Source organism: Nicotiana tabacum, chromosome 13 (genome assembly GCF_000715075.1).
Source record: "Nicotiana tabacum cultivar K326 chromosome 13, ASM71507v2, whole genome shotgun sequence".
Lineage (NCBI taxonomy): Eukaryota > Viridiplantae > Streptophyta > Magnoliopsida > Solanales > Solanaceae > Nicotiana > Nicotiana tabacum.
This window is the reverse complement of record NC_134092.1, coordinates 106,790,983-106,804,849: the sequence shown is the minus strand read 5'-3', so window position 1 is coordinate 106,804,849 and position 13,867 is coordinate 106,790,983. Positions and strand designations below refer to the sequence as shown.

The following is a 13,867-nucleotide window of genomic DNA, read 5'->3' as shown; positions in this document are numbered from 1 at the left end:
ATATTTTGTTTCTATACACATATTAATGGCATATGAAAATTTTAGATTTATTTTTTTGTAAGGTATTTGCTAGTAATATACTTTGAATAATACACGTTGTGTGAGAGAGAGAAAGAAATAAATGTCGGGAAAAAAATTAAAAAAAATAACTCAGTTGAAAAGATTTGGAAAAAGATTTGTTGTAGATTCAATTATAATATCGAAGGCTCCACGAGAGAAATTAGCTATAACTTAATTGTGACTTTGGAAAAATCGAAAAGTCAAAGTCGCTACTCTCCCATCATCAATAAGGTTAAAAATAGATCCTATAATTTATGTCTTCCGTTCACTCATCGATATTGTGCATAAATTTTACAATATACTAGTATTGTAAAAAAGATTTGTTATTTATGGAATAAACTTAAATTAATGTGTTTTTTAAAATACTTTTTGGAAAGGAATTAGGCGTGTAAAAAGTTCCTATTTGATTTTTTTTAAAGTTACCAAACACTCAAACAAGTTAAAATGTGCTTTTAATCCCATCCAAACACCCTCTTAGTAGAGCAGAATATGTAGCAGATTTATATGTCCACCTCGACTATGTTCCGGATTTAGGCATAATTTTATTGATTGATTGATAGGAAAATGACACTCTATAGCACTCTCAAAATAATAGTCAAAAATATATATTTTTTGTATATATATACATTTTGTATGCTAAATATAAATTTTATATATTTTCTCGACTACCAAATATAATTAATTTCTGACGCGGGCTAAAAGTAAAAAAAGCCGAATTGATTTCATATTTCCCTCTGTTGAGTTATTACTGTCGAGAGACATATTTTCACAACTTCATAAAGGAACTAAGAGAGAATTTCCTTTTCTTATTGTTGATAATATTCTTCAATGACATTTCCTAGTTTAAATATTACATGTCTCTTTTTCCATGAGAGGCAGAGTGTCATCATTTCAAGTATTACTTGTATCACAATTTTATATATACTTCGTTTGCTGGTGAAGAATCTGACAGTTGAGTGAAGAACTGCTTCTACTTTTTGTCGTATAACAATTCGAACATCAGTCCTTATACTAGGATAACATTATTAATTAATTATTTAGAACCATAACCGTCACAAGCATATTTTAATGCCAAATGAATTCAAGTGGAACAGATAGAGAATTATAATATTGTGTAGAAAATCTCAGTGATGATTCATCATTTTCAACCTTAATAGGAGTCAAGATGCTATCTTAGCAGATAAACATGAGGCAATCAAATAATTTGTAAAATAATGAAAAATTTATACACACACATACATTCCTCTTACAATAGAAAAATTTTCCCTCTGGTCCCAAATATTAATCTTCTAGCAATTGAATTTGTCCTAAAATATTTGACGTGTTAGAGAAAATAAGAAATATTTATTATTTTTCTCAAAATCCACCTTATTTATAATGATAGATAAAAGATAATTTTGACAAACACTCTTTACCTCGTAAGTTTATTATTATAGATTTTTCTTAAGAGGTATACACAAATCTTAGAAAAACATACAACAATATGGACCAGAAGCATAAGGAGCTCACTTAGATTGATCGATTTTGGATCAAATAGGAAGAGCTAGAAGATTCCACCTCTAAAATATATTTATTAGAAGTAACGAAAAACGATAACATATTTATTCTAGTTTTTCCCGTACTATTACAAGTGCACACAAAAAAGGTTACTCAATCAAAACACTAACGTGTTTTATTACAAGGTGAAACGTCATAAAACTAGATGTACCAAAAACTATTTCCCAAAATCAGTTGTGTAGCCTATAAGTAGGAATAGCCATCAAATTCTTGGCTCTACCAGTCACAATACCAAATTTCTCAGTCATATCCAAATCCTTAGGCTGAATTCCATTTGGGAGTTTCCAATCAAAGCAGTGAACTAATTGCGCGACGACCAGACGTACAATAATTAACGCCAAATGCATCCCCGGACAACTTCTTCTGCCGGAGCCAAATGGTAAAAGTTGAAAGTCGCGTCCACGAACGTCTACGTTACTTTCAAGAAACCTTTCTGGCAAAAATTTATCAGCTTCAGGCCAAACATTAGGATCCATATGAATTGAGTATGAATTGACAATAACTTGTGATCCTTTTTGTATGTAGAAATCATCTACCATACAATCTTCCATTGCTTCGTGAAGTAGTAATGGGGCTGCAGCATGTAACCTAAATGACTCCTTGAATACCATGTTTAAGTATTTCAATTCGTCTAAGTCTGATTCTTCTACCATTCTGTCTAGGCCAACTACTTCTTCTAACTCTTTTTGGAGTTTTTCCATTACATTAGGATTCTTGAGAAGTTCCGAGAGCATCCACTCCACTGAAGTTGATGATGTATCTATTGATGCTACAAGCATGTCCTGAATAAAAACAAATTATTACCATTAAACATGTTTTGCCCATGTTTCTTCCAAGCCCGGATAAAGGATTAGAGTTGAGGTAAGTTGACTGTTAGCATTGAAAATAATTTAATTATGACGAATTATCTACAAATATAAAGGATTCATATAGCCGTAGCAATTGAGGTTCTGTTGATTGATTGTCGACCGTTACACGAGTTAAGTTGACTAAAAATAGTGCTATAGTACAAATTATATTTCAGATTGTGAATGAACGTACCAGCAGGACAGCTTTGACATGGCGACGATCAAACTGAAACTCTGCTTCTCCAGATTGCATAATGGACATCATAGTATCTACAAAATCCTTTGTTTTCTTCTGGTCTGTAGTCTGGACATGTTCATCAATAATCTTCTCAACAAATTCATCAAATACCTTAGAAATATCCTTCATACGACGCGTAAGTCCTTGGATGTCAATAACACCAAAAAAAGGGAAAAAATCACCAAGATTTGGTGTTGCAGCTAAATGTGTAACCTCTTGGACTAAAGATTTAAACCCCCTTTTGTCTAAATCCTCATCCATAAATTTTTTTCCAAAAACCATTAAGCAACTCAAGTTGGCACTCAATGATGAAACCTTTGCACTAAGATCAACAACAACACCATCTTGAGCTGATGGTTTAATCGATTTGATCATAAGGGCAACTTCTTCACTTCTCGTTGATCGATACGAGTTAATCTTGTGGTTACTCAACAAGTGAACTGTGCATAATTTTCTCATGTTACGCCAGTAAGCTCCATACTTAGAAAAAATCAAATTCCTTTGGCCATAAGAGATGTATTGAGCTGTCTCATTATGAGGCCTACTAGCAAAGACATGATCAAATGTTCTGAGGATATTTTCAGCTGATTCAGGAGAAGATATAACATAAGTTGGTACTAATCCTAATTTAAGGTACATAATAGGACCATGTTTTTTGGATAATTTGTAGAAATCTTGGGTTGGATTTTCACCTAAAAGATGGAGATGTCCTAATATAGGAATCCCTTTTGGGCCAGGAGGAAGTTTCTTCTTGTTCTTGATATTTAGTTTCTTCTCATTCTTGATATTTAGTAACTTATGGAAGATGAATAATATAACAAGAGCAAAAATCACTGTTGGCAACATAAAAGCCATGGCTAATAGGACAATATTTGCTAGTATTTTGTATGATTCTGGGATAGATAATTATGAAAGTAGCAGCAGAGAGCACATTACCTTACTATTATAGAAGCGGCTAAGAGGAGCTTAGGGTCGTCCAGTGAATTGACAAAAATACCCTTTGCGTTTCTACTATGCTGACATGCCTGCTTCACCAATAATAGTTTTGCCCCTGCTTTAATAGAACATCTATTTGCCCCTGCTTTTGTATATTATTACATCAATTATCATCACACTTTTGTATACTATTTGGCCCAAAATGCAGGCACGACATTCTATTTTTCAGCTTTTACAAGTTATATTTTATAGTTTTATTTTATGTAGTTTTTTAATATTTATGTACTTTAATAATATCATTTATTTGTTACTATAAATTTTTTATCAATCAAATTTTATTTGGGGATGAGAGAAGCATTGTATAAGCACACATTTATTGTTGGCATTTGGACAAATATTTCACAAAGTTGAAAAATAAATTACTTAAAGTTAGAAAAATATAATTGAAAGTTAAAATTGTGTTTGCACATAAATTCTATTTGAAAAGAAAAAATTGAGCAATTATTATTTCAACATAACGGTTTGCACCATCTCTGTCGCACCCACTGAACTATGCAACAATGTTTTAACTTGCAGCACCATTAATTACCGAAAATTACTTGTTTAAATTTTTATCTGATTTTCTAAAATATTAATATTTTTATACTGTTTTGTCTAGAAAACATATTTGTCATAAAAGATGGCAATCTGGATTATGCTCTTTCAATTTCTAAGAATGGAATATAAATTTGATAATATTTAAGTTGTAAATATCCCTATGATCAAAAATATATTTTATTTTAGCTAAAATAATTTGGCAAAAGTAATTATCACTTTGAAAATCCAAGAAGGCAATAATTAGTATTTTTTCAAACTATCCTTGAACCAATAAATGATCTACAAAATATGATGATATACAAAGACTAATTTAAAGAAGATATGAAGGATAACTTAGTTAAATAACGATTATATTAATGCTATTAAATTATTCTCTTAATGAGTGTGTCAAAAACTTAAAAACACTTATTTTGAACGAGATAGCATCGTCTAAGAAACTATCCATAACTATTTTAATAACTTGATATTTTAAGTAAAATTTTATATTACCCGTGCATATAAATTAAGAAGAAAATATACACATACTAATTAGCACAATCTAAGCATAGTGTTATTGGGCCCATGCGTAGCATGAGTTATCCTTCCTAGTATTTATATAAGAAAAATATTATGTAGACGCGCGGCCGCCATTCTTACCAAGTATTGACCTACTATTTAAATATGGAAAAGGCAAATTCTATCTTTTACTCGTATACGTAATTTTTCTTGGTGAACTATTTTAATCGTGTCAAAACACTATTGTTATTTAATTTTGAGTGATTTGTCATTAAAACAAATGTTCATATAAGGTAAATGATCTTTTATGAAAAGTCAGATAGTCTACCCAACGTGTTCCTAATTTTACAGAAATATTTGCCCAAATGCTGAAAAAAGTGTAGTCAATATTAAAATCTTTGGTGTGAGGAAAAAAAAGATGAAGATGTTTGGTATATGGAAAAAAAGATGAAGATCTTTGAAATGGAAAAGAAATAAAGTAATTAGGTTATTTTAATATGCGAGATGTCGGGAATATAGGGAGAAAAGTGTTAAAACCTTTGTAAAGTCGAGTTGGCCTAGACTCAAAATGAAGAATATCACTAGTGAGTTGTCAATTAAAGATGACATCAAAGTCACTCTGTGTGTAACTTTGGATGATAATGGGGTAAACCTAAATATTTAATCGAATTTACGCAAATCTCACGTCTTTGAGAGGGTGATGGACACAAACAATAAGGACATTCAGTCCCTAAGAGAGGGTCAACATATATAAGCAAATTCGACATCGCCAAATGCGGAAGAGATGTTAAATAAAAAAAATAAGCCTTAGACCTTGTGTGAGATACAGGGGCAAAGCGAATAATCACTAGTGAGTTGAGCTATTACAATTATATAAACTGTGTAAATGTAATATGTTAGGATTAGAAAGGAAATATTCGTTTTCTTGAAGAAGTTATCTTGACCTAATTGGATGTGGGTGTAACACCCCATATTTTAGACAGAGTCCTACATCAGCAAAACACAAGAGGGATGTTGGGTATATAAGTTAACAAGTCTTAGATCCTAGTGACGCGTTTTAAAACCATACGAGTTTAGGTCCAAAGCAGACAATATCACTAGCGGGATGAGGTGTTACAGATGGTATCAGAGCCACTCTTGTGTCAGCCTTGCCGATGATGGGTTAGAGTTCAACTGAGTTTAGGCGAATCCCGGTTAGGCGGGGTAAACCTCAGTGCTGACTCTAGGCGAATCCCATGTGATGGAGCAAACCTCAGCAAGGACGTTGAGTACATAAGAGAGGGTGTATGTAATACCCCATATTTTAGACAGAGTACCACATCAGCAAAACACAAGTAGAATGTTGAGTATATATAAATTAACAAGCCTTAAACCTTAGTGACGCATTTTAAATACGCACGAATTTAACCTCAAAGCAAACAATATCATTAGTAGCGGGTTGGGGTATTATATATTTACGGTGGGTTTTACTATTCTTCAAAGACCAGGACAGTAATACTTTCGACCTTACTTCAATAAGTAGTTGCCACTTCTATTGTCACAAGTGACGTTGTCTCCTCTTTTTGTTTTATGGTTAAAAATATTAAACCGTTAGTATGAAACATTATCATTTTTAGGTGAAATTTCATGTGTATGAGTGATAATAGTTTCGCTGTTATGGATTAAGAAGCTTCATATTTTAATGCTGCATTATTTAATTTATTAAGTGATATTGAATCGTAATGTATTATGCTTGGAGAATACGGGTTGAAGCTATTATTCGTTAAGGCAGTGATCTTTTCTACTCGATACGTTTAACTTTATGTGAACCTATTTTCTTTTTAATCCATTCCAAAAATAATAATCTCTTTTTAAATTTAAAAATTATTTAACTTAAATTTTCAATTCTATTCTCAATGAAAAGCTTTTATAGCCATTCGAACATTGTGACATGTTTAATGTTACGACCTAAAATTCACTATAGGCCGTGATTGCGCCCAACGTCGTCGTTAGACAAGCCAACAGTGAACAATCTAATTAATTATCCCTTTTAAATTTTTTTCTTAAAATCAGAAATTTCATTAAATAAATAGGATAAAATCCGGCACTCTTAGAAACCTGTGCTTTCCTTTACCAAATTCCGAATATAAATCATAAAGTGAAATGACACTAATAACGTGAACTACAATGAACATCCACTAGGAACCCCCAAAACCATATGTCACAAATGCATGAGCATCTACTAGGAAGTACAATAACAATACAACATCTGTCTGAAATACAAGATAGACATGATAAAGTAAATATTTATGATGGAAACTCGGTGTGCTGCGAATCGTAGCATGGAAATGCAGCTCACCATAAATCTTCTCTGCAGTTTCACCTACGCGCCCAAATGACCACCAAATGAACCTGTCAGATCGTGCACATTTAATACAGAAGTGTAGCATGAGTACGTAAATCAACACGAACTGAGTAAGTATCTAGCCTAACCCCAAAGAGGCAGTGATGAGGGGTCGACATTGACACTTACTAGTGGTCCAGTAAAGCAAATATAAATAAGTAGACAAGTATGAAATATGGTAAGTAAACAATGAGTACAGATATAGGCAAATAATATGGTCTACAACTGAACAGTGAACACAAATTCCTCAAATACTGGATATCTCTCAAATGGAGTACGTAATGGTCAACACCAGATCAACGGTCACATCTCAAGTTTCAAAAATTCATGAGTACGCAGACTTCTAATCAAGTATTATGATTTTGCCTAGGCGAGCGGCCTGATCCCATAAGAGTGGTTTTACAGAAATGATGAGGCGAACGGCCCGATCCCATAAGAATATGATACATGATACTGCCAAGGCGAACGGTCGAATCCCATAAGAGTGTGTTACGATATCCTACAGAGGCGAATGACCCGATCCCATAAGAGTGTGTTACATGATACTGCCGAAGCGAAAGGTGTGATCACATAAGAGTGTGTTACAATATCTTATCGAGGAGAATGATCTGATCCCATAAGAGTGTGTTACATGATACTGCCGAGACGAACGGCCCAATCCCATAAGAGTGAGTTACAATATCCTGCCGAGGCGAATGTCCCGATCCCATAAGAGTGTGTTACATGATACTACCGAGGCGAATGACCCGATCCTATGAGAGTGTTGCAGGGACATTCAGCCCGATCCCATTAGAATATGAAGCTTTTATGGGTCTTTGGACCCACTCACGAATATACGTGTGAGTTATGAGATTTAAGACAAATATTTCAATGGATACGCACAACGCGGGAGAAATCCATAAGGGAAGTACAATTTCTACGGCTAATCAAGTACAATTTCTAGTCTCATGCTAAATGTAAATTAAAGCATTTAAACAGGCAAGAATAACTCAAATAGTACAATTTAAGTTTGGCATGAGTCTAAGTCTACTTGGACATAATTAGAAATCCTAGCATACGCACGGACACTCATCACCTCATACATGTGTAGCTCCCACAACATGTAGCACATAAGAATATAACACTTACGGGGTAAATTCTCCCTCACAAGATTAGACATGATACTTACCTCGCTCAAGAGTTCCATAACCGGCTCCAACACCTCTCTAGCACCTCAAGCCAATGCTATCGATTCGAAACTAGTCAAACAATCATGAAAACCAATAAAAATATAATCCAACATTCATAATTAATCAATTTATAACAATTCTCAACTCCGCTAGAAAAGTCAACAAAGTCGACCCCGGACCCATATGCCTGGATTTCGAAAGTTTTTGAAGATAAACATTACTCATAACATCACGAACTCAAATATATAATTTATTTCCAATTCCATGTCCAATTTCGTGATCAATATCCGAAAATACAAAATTCTTGATTTTCTTCCAAATCCAACAATTTCTACAAAATTACATGTTTAAATCCTTGTACAACCAATGTAATTAACTAACAATATGTGGGAATTGCTTACCTTGGCATAGATGGTGAAAATCTCCCCTTGAAAAGCTCCAAAAATCGCCCAACCAAGTGAAAATGGGAAAGAAATGAACCAAATCCCGTATAAAAATCAAGTCTACACACGTCCTTCCTCTTCATGATCGCGGAAGAACCATCACAATTGTGAAGACCAAAATCACTGCCTCCAAAATTTCCTATACACGTTCGCGACCACAGGGCCACGTTCGTGAAGCCTTCAGATCCTACTGCTTCGCGTTCGCGGTAAAAGCGTCGCGTTCGCGAAGGCTTAACGGCTCCAGGTTCCCCAGCTCCCCATCCTACTATGCGGTCATGACTCCCTGTCGCGTTCGCAAAGGATAACACAGCTCCTTCTCCGCGTTCGTAACCACCTCGTCGCGTTCGCGATGAACATTTCCCAACCATCCAAAAATCCTTCTTCGTGATCGTGTAATCCCACTCACGATCGCGAAGCACAGCACCAACACCAGCAACCAGCAAAATCAAAATAAAGGAAAATGGTTTGAAACCATCCTGAAACACAACCGAGGCCCCCGGGACCACGTCCAATCACACTAATAAGTCCTAAAATATGACATGAACGTGCTCGAGGCCTCAAATCACACCAAACAACATCCAAACTATGAATCGATGGTCAAAATCCTTCTTTTAACTTTCAAACATTCCAACTTTGACGAACGCGTCTGAATCATACTTAAGCATTCCTGAATGAAGCCAAACTTTATGTACAAGTCACGAATTACGATACGAACCTATTTCAAGGTTCGAAATCCCAAACGGACATCGATAACACCATAGTCTAATTCAAACCAAACTTAAGAAATTATAAACCTTGAAAATGCTAACTATCCACAATAAGCGTCGAAACTTTCCCGGACCACCCGTTACCAACCCGAACATACCCCCAAGTCCAAAATTATCATACGAACCTATTGGAACCTTCAAATCTCGGTTCCGAGGTCGTTTATTCAAAAGTCAAACCTTGGTTAACTCTTCCAACTTAAAGTTTCTAAACTGAGAATTTTCCATTTGAATCAACTCTGAACTTCCCGAAATCCAATTCCGACCTCGCGTACAAGTCATAAAACATGAAGTGAAACTACTCAAGGCCTCAAACCGCTGAACGATGCGCTAGAGCTCAAAATGACCGGTAGGGTCATTACATTCTCCTCCACTTAAACATATGTCCGTCCTTGAACATGCCAAGAATCGTTCCACAGTTCCCCAAAATCACTGTTTGACACCTCGTCCACCTACCCGTGCCACCACAACACGCGTGAGTATAGTAGCTCGAGCCAGACTTAAGATCCTCCCTATTACCTTAGCTAACAAGCCTTAGAACCAAATTCCAACATCCGGAATTCTCCACGAGACCTGATTCTAATTTACGAACACCGTAACAATCTCAACCCACTGTACCAAATATGATCTTGCATCCATGCTGAGATCACACAATGCACCGAACAATTCGTATGTCCATAATAACATCCTCATACTACAATAGCTGTAAATTCACAAACCAGATACCCGTAGTATACCTCATAACACATATAAGCCCGATCTCAACCCTCACAATACTGCAACGATGAAAGAGATGTGCAGGATCTCATAACCACTCGTAAAATCAATAAATCATAGAGTTTCCCCGCTTGACAAGAACCATTACCTTATTCTAAACTGAATAGTGACATTAGCTCTTTAATATACCTTACATAAATCCAATCGCACTGATTTCAGGTCCAATAACCTCGTCTCGCCTTATACAAGCTGCTCAAGCAATAAGCTACCTCAGACACTAACTTAAATCTCATATGACCCCACAACTCGCCAACAAGCTACAACTCAAATATGATACATAAGGAAGAACGAACTCTGGAGAAGGAACTATCCAGCCCGCATAACGAATAAAACGGCCAAACAGATGCTATGAACCTAACTCAGAAGATGAGGAACAAGACACACAAAAATAAGTATAGGGAACCATACTCAACATCTCACTGTTGCGGCATGCAACCCGATCCGCACATGATACAGTTGCGGCGTGCAACCCGATCCAAATATCATACCTATGGCGGCATGCCACCCGATCCACACATAAAAATCAATAAGGCAATACCCATCAAGCCGTAATGTTCATACCTACAAAATGCCTGAATATCGACCACAAGCACGCCAAGTGAATAAATACAACCCTGGGGAGACGGATAGCGCCATGCGCTACAACAATCAAGAACGACTACGGAGCAATAAACGACCTACATCTAGAGAGCCATCTTTCTCATATAACACCACAAGCTACACGGGAGCACAACATATGTGCGAATAATCAAGTCGTCTCACAACCCACATGGCATAATAGAGTATTACATAGGATAGCTGATGACAACAATAACATGCAACGCCCAAAGACTCCTCCATAAGCAATGTTATTCTAAATGAACACATTCGACCTGATGTAGAGCATACAATCACATTAGATCTACTAACGGACCTCAAGACGATTCCCATCATCCCATACTGAGCCAATAACCTTTCAACAATCCACAATGACCCTATTCATGACACATAAGAGCAGTCGTCAAATCCAGAACAAACTCCCATAGTCCACAACAAAAGGAATAGAGCATCTCTCGATCATAACCTCTCTCTTTTGCAACAATACCAAAATCTCGATACCTGATTTCAATCTCTAACAATCGAATGACTAATATGCCACACATGTACGATCTTCCTGTGGGATATACTCCCACAACCTCCTGCACCATGTAGTAAAATCTGAACATTAATGGCCATCGACCATGCTATTTCTATAGTGCTAGTCAAGCATCCGCATTTCGAACCCCAACACTTCTTCCACAAAATAGACCATCCTCAGGCTGCCCGAAAATAGTGCCAACATACTCTGAGCATATGAAATCCTCCCCCACTTCTCCGAGCTCATGACATTCTTATCAAAACCGAACCGCAACCTTGATCCTCAACTTCCAATTTCTATACCAGTCACTGCACCTATCATGCCACTACACGAGAGTCCACGAATTTCATCATAACCCCTGAACCACTAGTAGAATAATTATTTCATCGGCTAGAATCCTTTTAACTCCACTTATTTCAGAAGAACAATTGCAACACACAACCAAATTCTCATAACTACAGAAAATCAACCCTCAAGTTGTGGTCTAATCTGCCATTACTCTTCCGGGATCCATTTACACATAACAAGCCATCATAATCAAATACTTCCAAATCAATCAAATTACGGTGGCTGTCATGCCCGCACGTACGACCATAAATCACATGTATAGCCTTAACACACCGAAGGAACTGATCATTTCCATAACCATGCTGATTCATACTAGTATGAACTGGTGCAACTTCTTCCAACTTACTCTTAACTTGCCTTTGAAATAATAATTATATTCAAACACATAACGGACCTCAAACAACACTCATCCCGAGTGACCCAAATCATGAGACCACATCATCTCAATACCCATCAGCCATCTCATACCCTCCTTATGAACTCCATAGTATCTCCAACTGATACACCCGTTCTGAAAGACCTCCTACGAATCTGAAGTTGTTTCTCCTATTTCTCTAACACTGCATGGTAGACCCGATGATAACATAAAAATTCGCCAAGTATTATTCACACTCTATAGAAAAACCCAGTCCTCAGCCACATAACAAACCCAAAATCTTTAAACCCTGCATTTTACTTCTTGAACCCCCTAGAACCATTGTTGAGAGTCACCCACTCTGACCTGGTCCTAAATATGTAACCAAACTCTAGTGCTCTGCTATAACATGAACACTTCCATAGAAGCAACTGGATGAATTCTCTTCCTTGTACATCACATCCACATGAAGCATAAACTCTGAGTCATCCAAGAATCTGCATATGAATCGATAAGGCGAAATGTAGCACACAATCATCAAGTTGTTTTCCCGAATTACCCTTGATGTTTTCTCCTTAGTCATAACCAATATACCAACGTACCGATAACCCGATACTGCCAAGGCACACAACCACATGACCCAATCGTAGATAGTGGGCTCACCTACTTTGCTTTAAGACATAACCACATAAATCCAGAATCCACAACAACTCCTCTTTCACAATTATCATGATCTCACACTGTTGCTTAGGAAAATTTCTCATAAGTTCTTGTTGGACTAATCATAACACATCCCGAATTATCAGCCACAATCGCACACTCGACCTTCTAACAGCCATACCATCTTCTTCAAGCAATCCAAGCTCACATCGTAGTACATGCATCCCATGTAAGGCAGAAAGTAAAATTCTTCGTAGGAACCTAATCAAAACCATGCAACCGCTAACCTGCTCACAGGAGATAGCCCACATGTGTAACCTCATATCGATCTCCTCCAACGACATTTCTATAGTTATATATATCATGAAATCAACTAACCTCCCTAGGTCCACATTGATCTGTCAGCCATAAGAATCCCTTCTTTCATTAACATCACCCGAATGTCCAACAACGTGTTTGAAACTCGAAGTCGTATTCCATCCAAGATAATGATCGAATACTTCACTTTTTCCTACATTCTAATCAGGCCATTCTTGTCACAACCAAAATTTCTAAGCATATAAACCACCTTAGAGATCATCTCCCTCGAACAATAAACACTGGAAACGCCGATTCGATCCTGAAGTTGCAACACACAACTATCTCTGATAACTTCCTCTTAGGTTCCATCTCACAACATCATGCCCAAAGGCAAACAAATGAATACTAACATGATGATGAGCCTAAATGCATTCAATCAAGGACCGCGACACCACAATATTAACAGGAATTCCACTAAATTTGAAAATATTAAATCTTGACCATAGGCAACACCAACACTAGGCTGAAATGACAGAACACCCCTCCACAAGGCGACAATAATAGCCCACTCAAATACGCAGGAAGAAATATCTTGCACCACATCAGTAGTACCATTACAACTCCTCGATGACCAATTGATAACAAGCGCTCAACACCGTATCAGAATGAGTAGGAAGATTATAAAGGCATAAACATCAATGGAAGCAAATCGTAGGATGAAGAATCAAGAAGGGAAGCGCTCCTAACAGCCCTGTAGCCTCTCGAATATAAGTACATACGTCTCTGCACCGATCCGCAAGATTCAACTACACTTGCTCAT

At 36.5% G+C, this 13,867-nt stretch overlaps 1 protein-coding gene across 1 annotated transcript; it reads right to left on the bottom strand.

Annotated features, from left to right (window-relative positions):
- Nucleotides 1-1,611: 1,611 nt before the first annotated feature.
- On the bottom strand, nucleotides 1,612-3,601 carry LOC107806806 (cytochrome P450 71AU50-like). The gene is made up of 2 exons (XM_016631049.2): nucleotides 2,659-3,601; nucleotides 1,612-2,399 (listed from the first exon to the last, which is right to left on the bottom strand). Exons 1-2 carry the CDS (start codon nucleotides 3,556-3,558, stop codon nucleotides 1,788-1,790), a joined length of 1,512 nt encoding a protein of 503 aa, XP_016486535.2. The 5' UTR covers nucleotides 3,559-3,601; the 3' UTR covers nucleotides 1,612-1,787.
- Nucleotides 3,602-13,867: the final 10,266 nt, after the last annotated feature.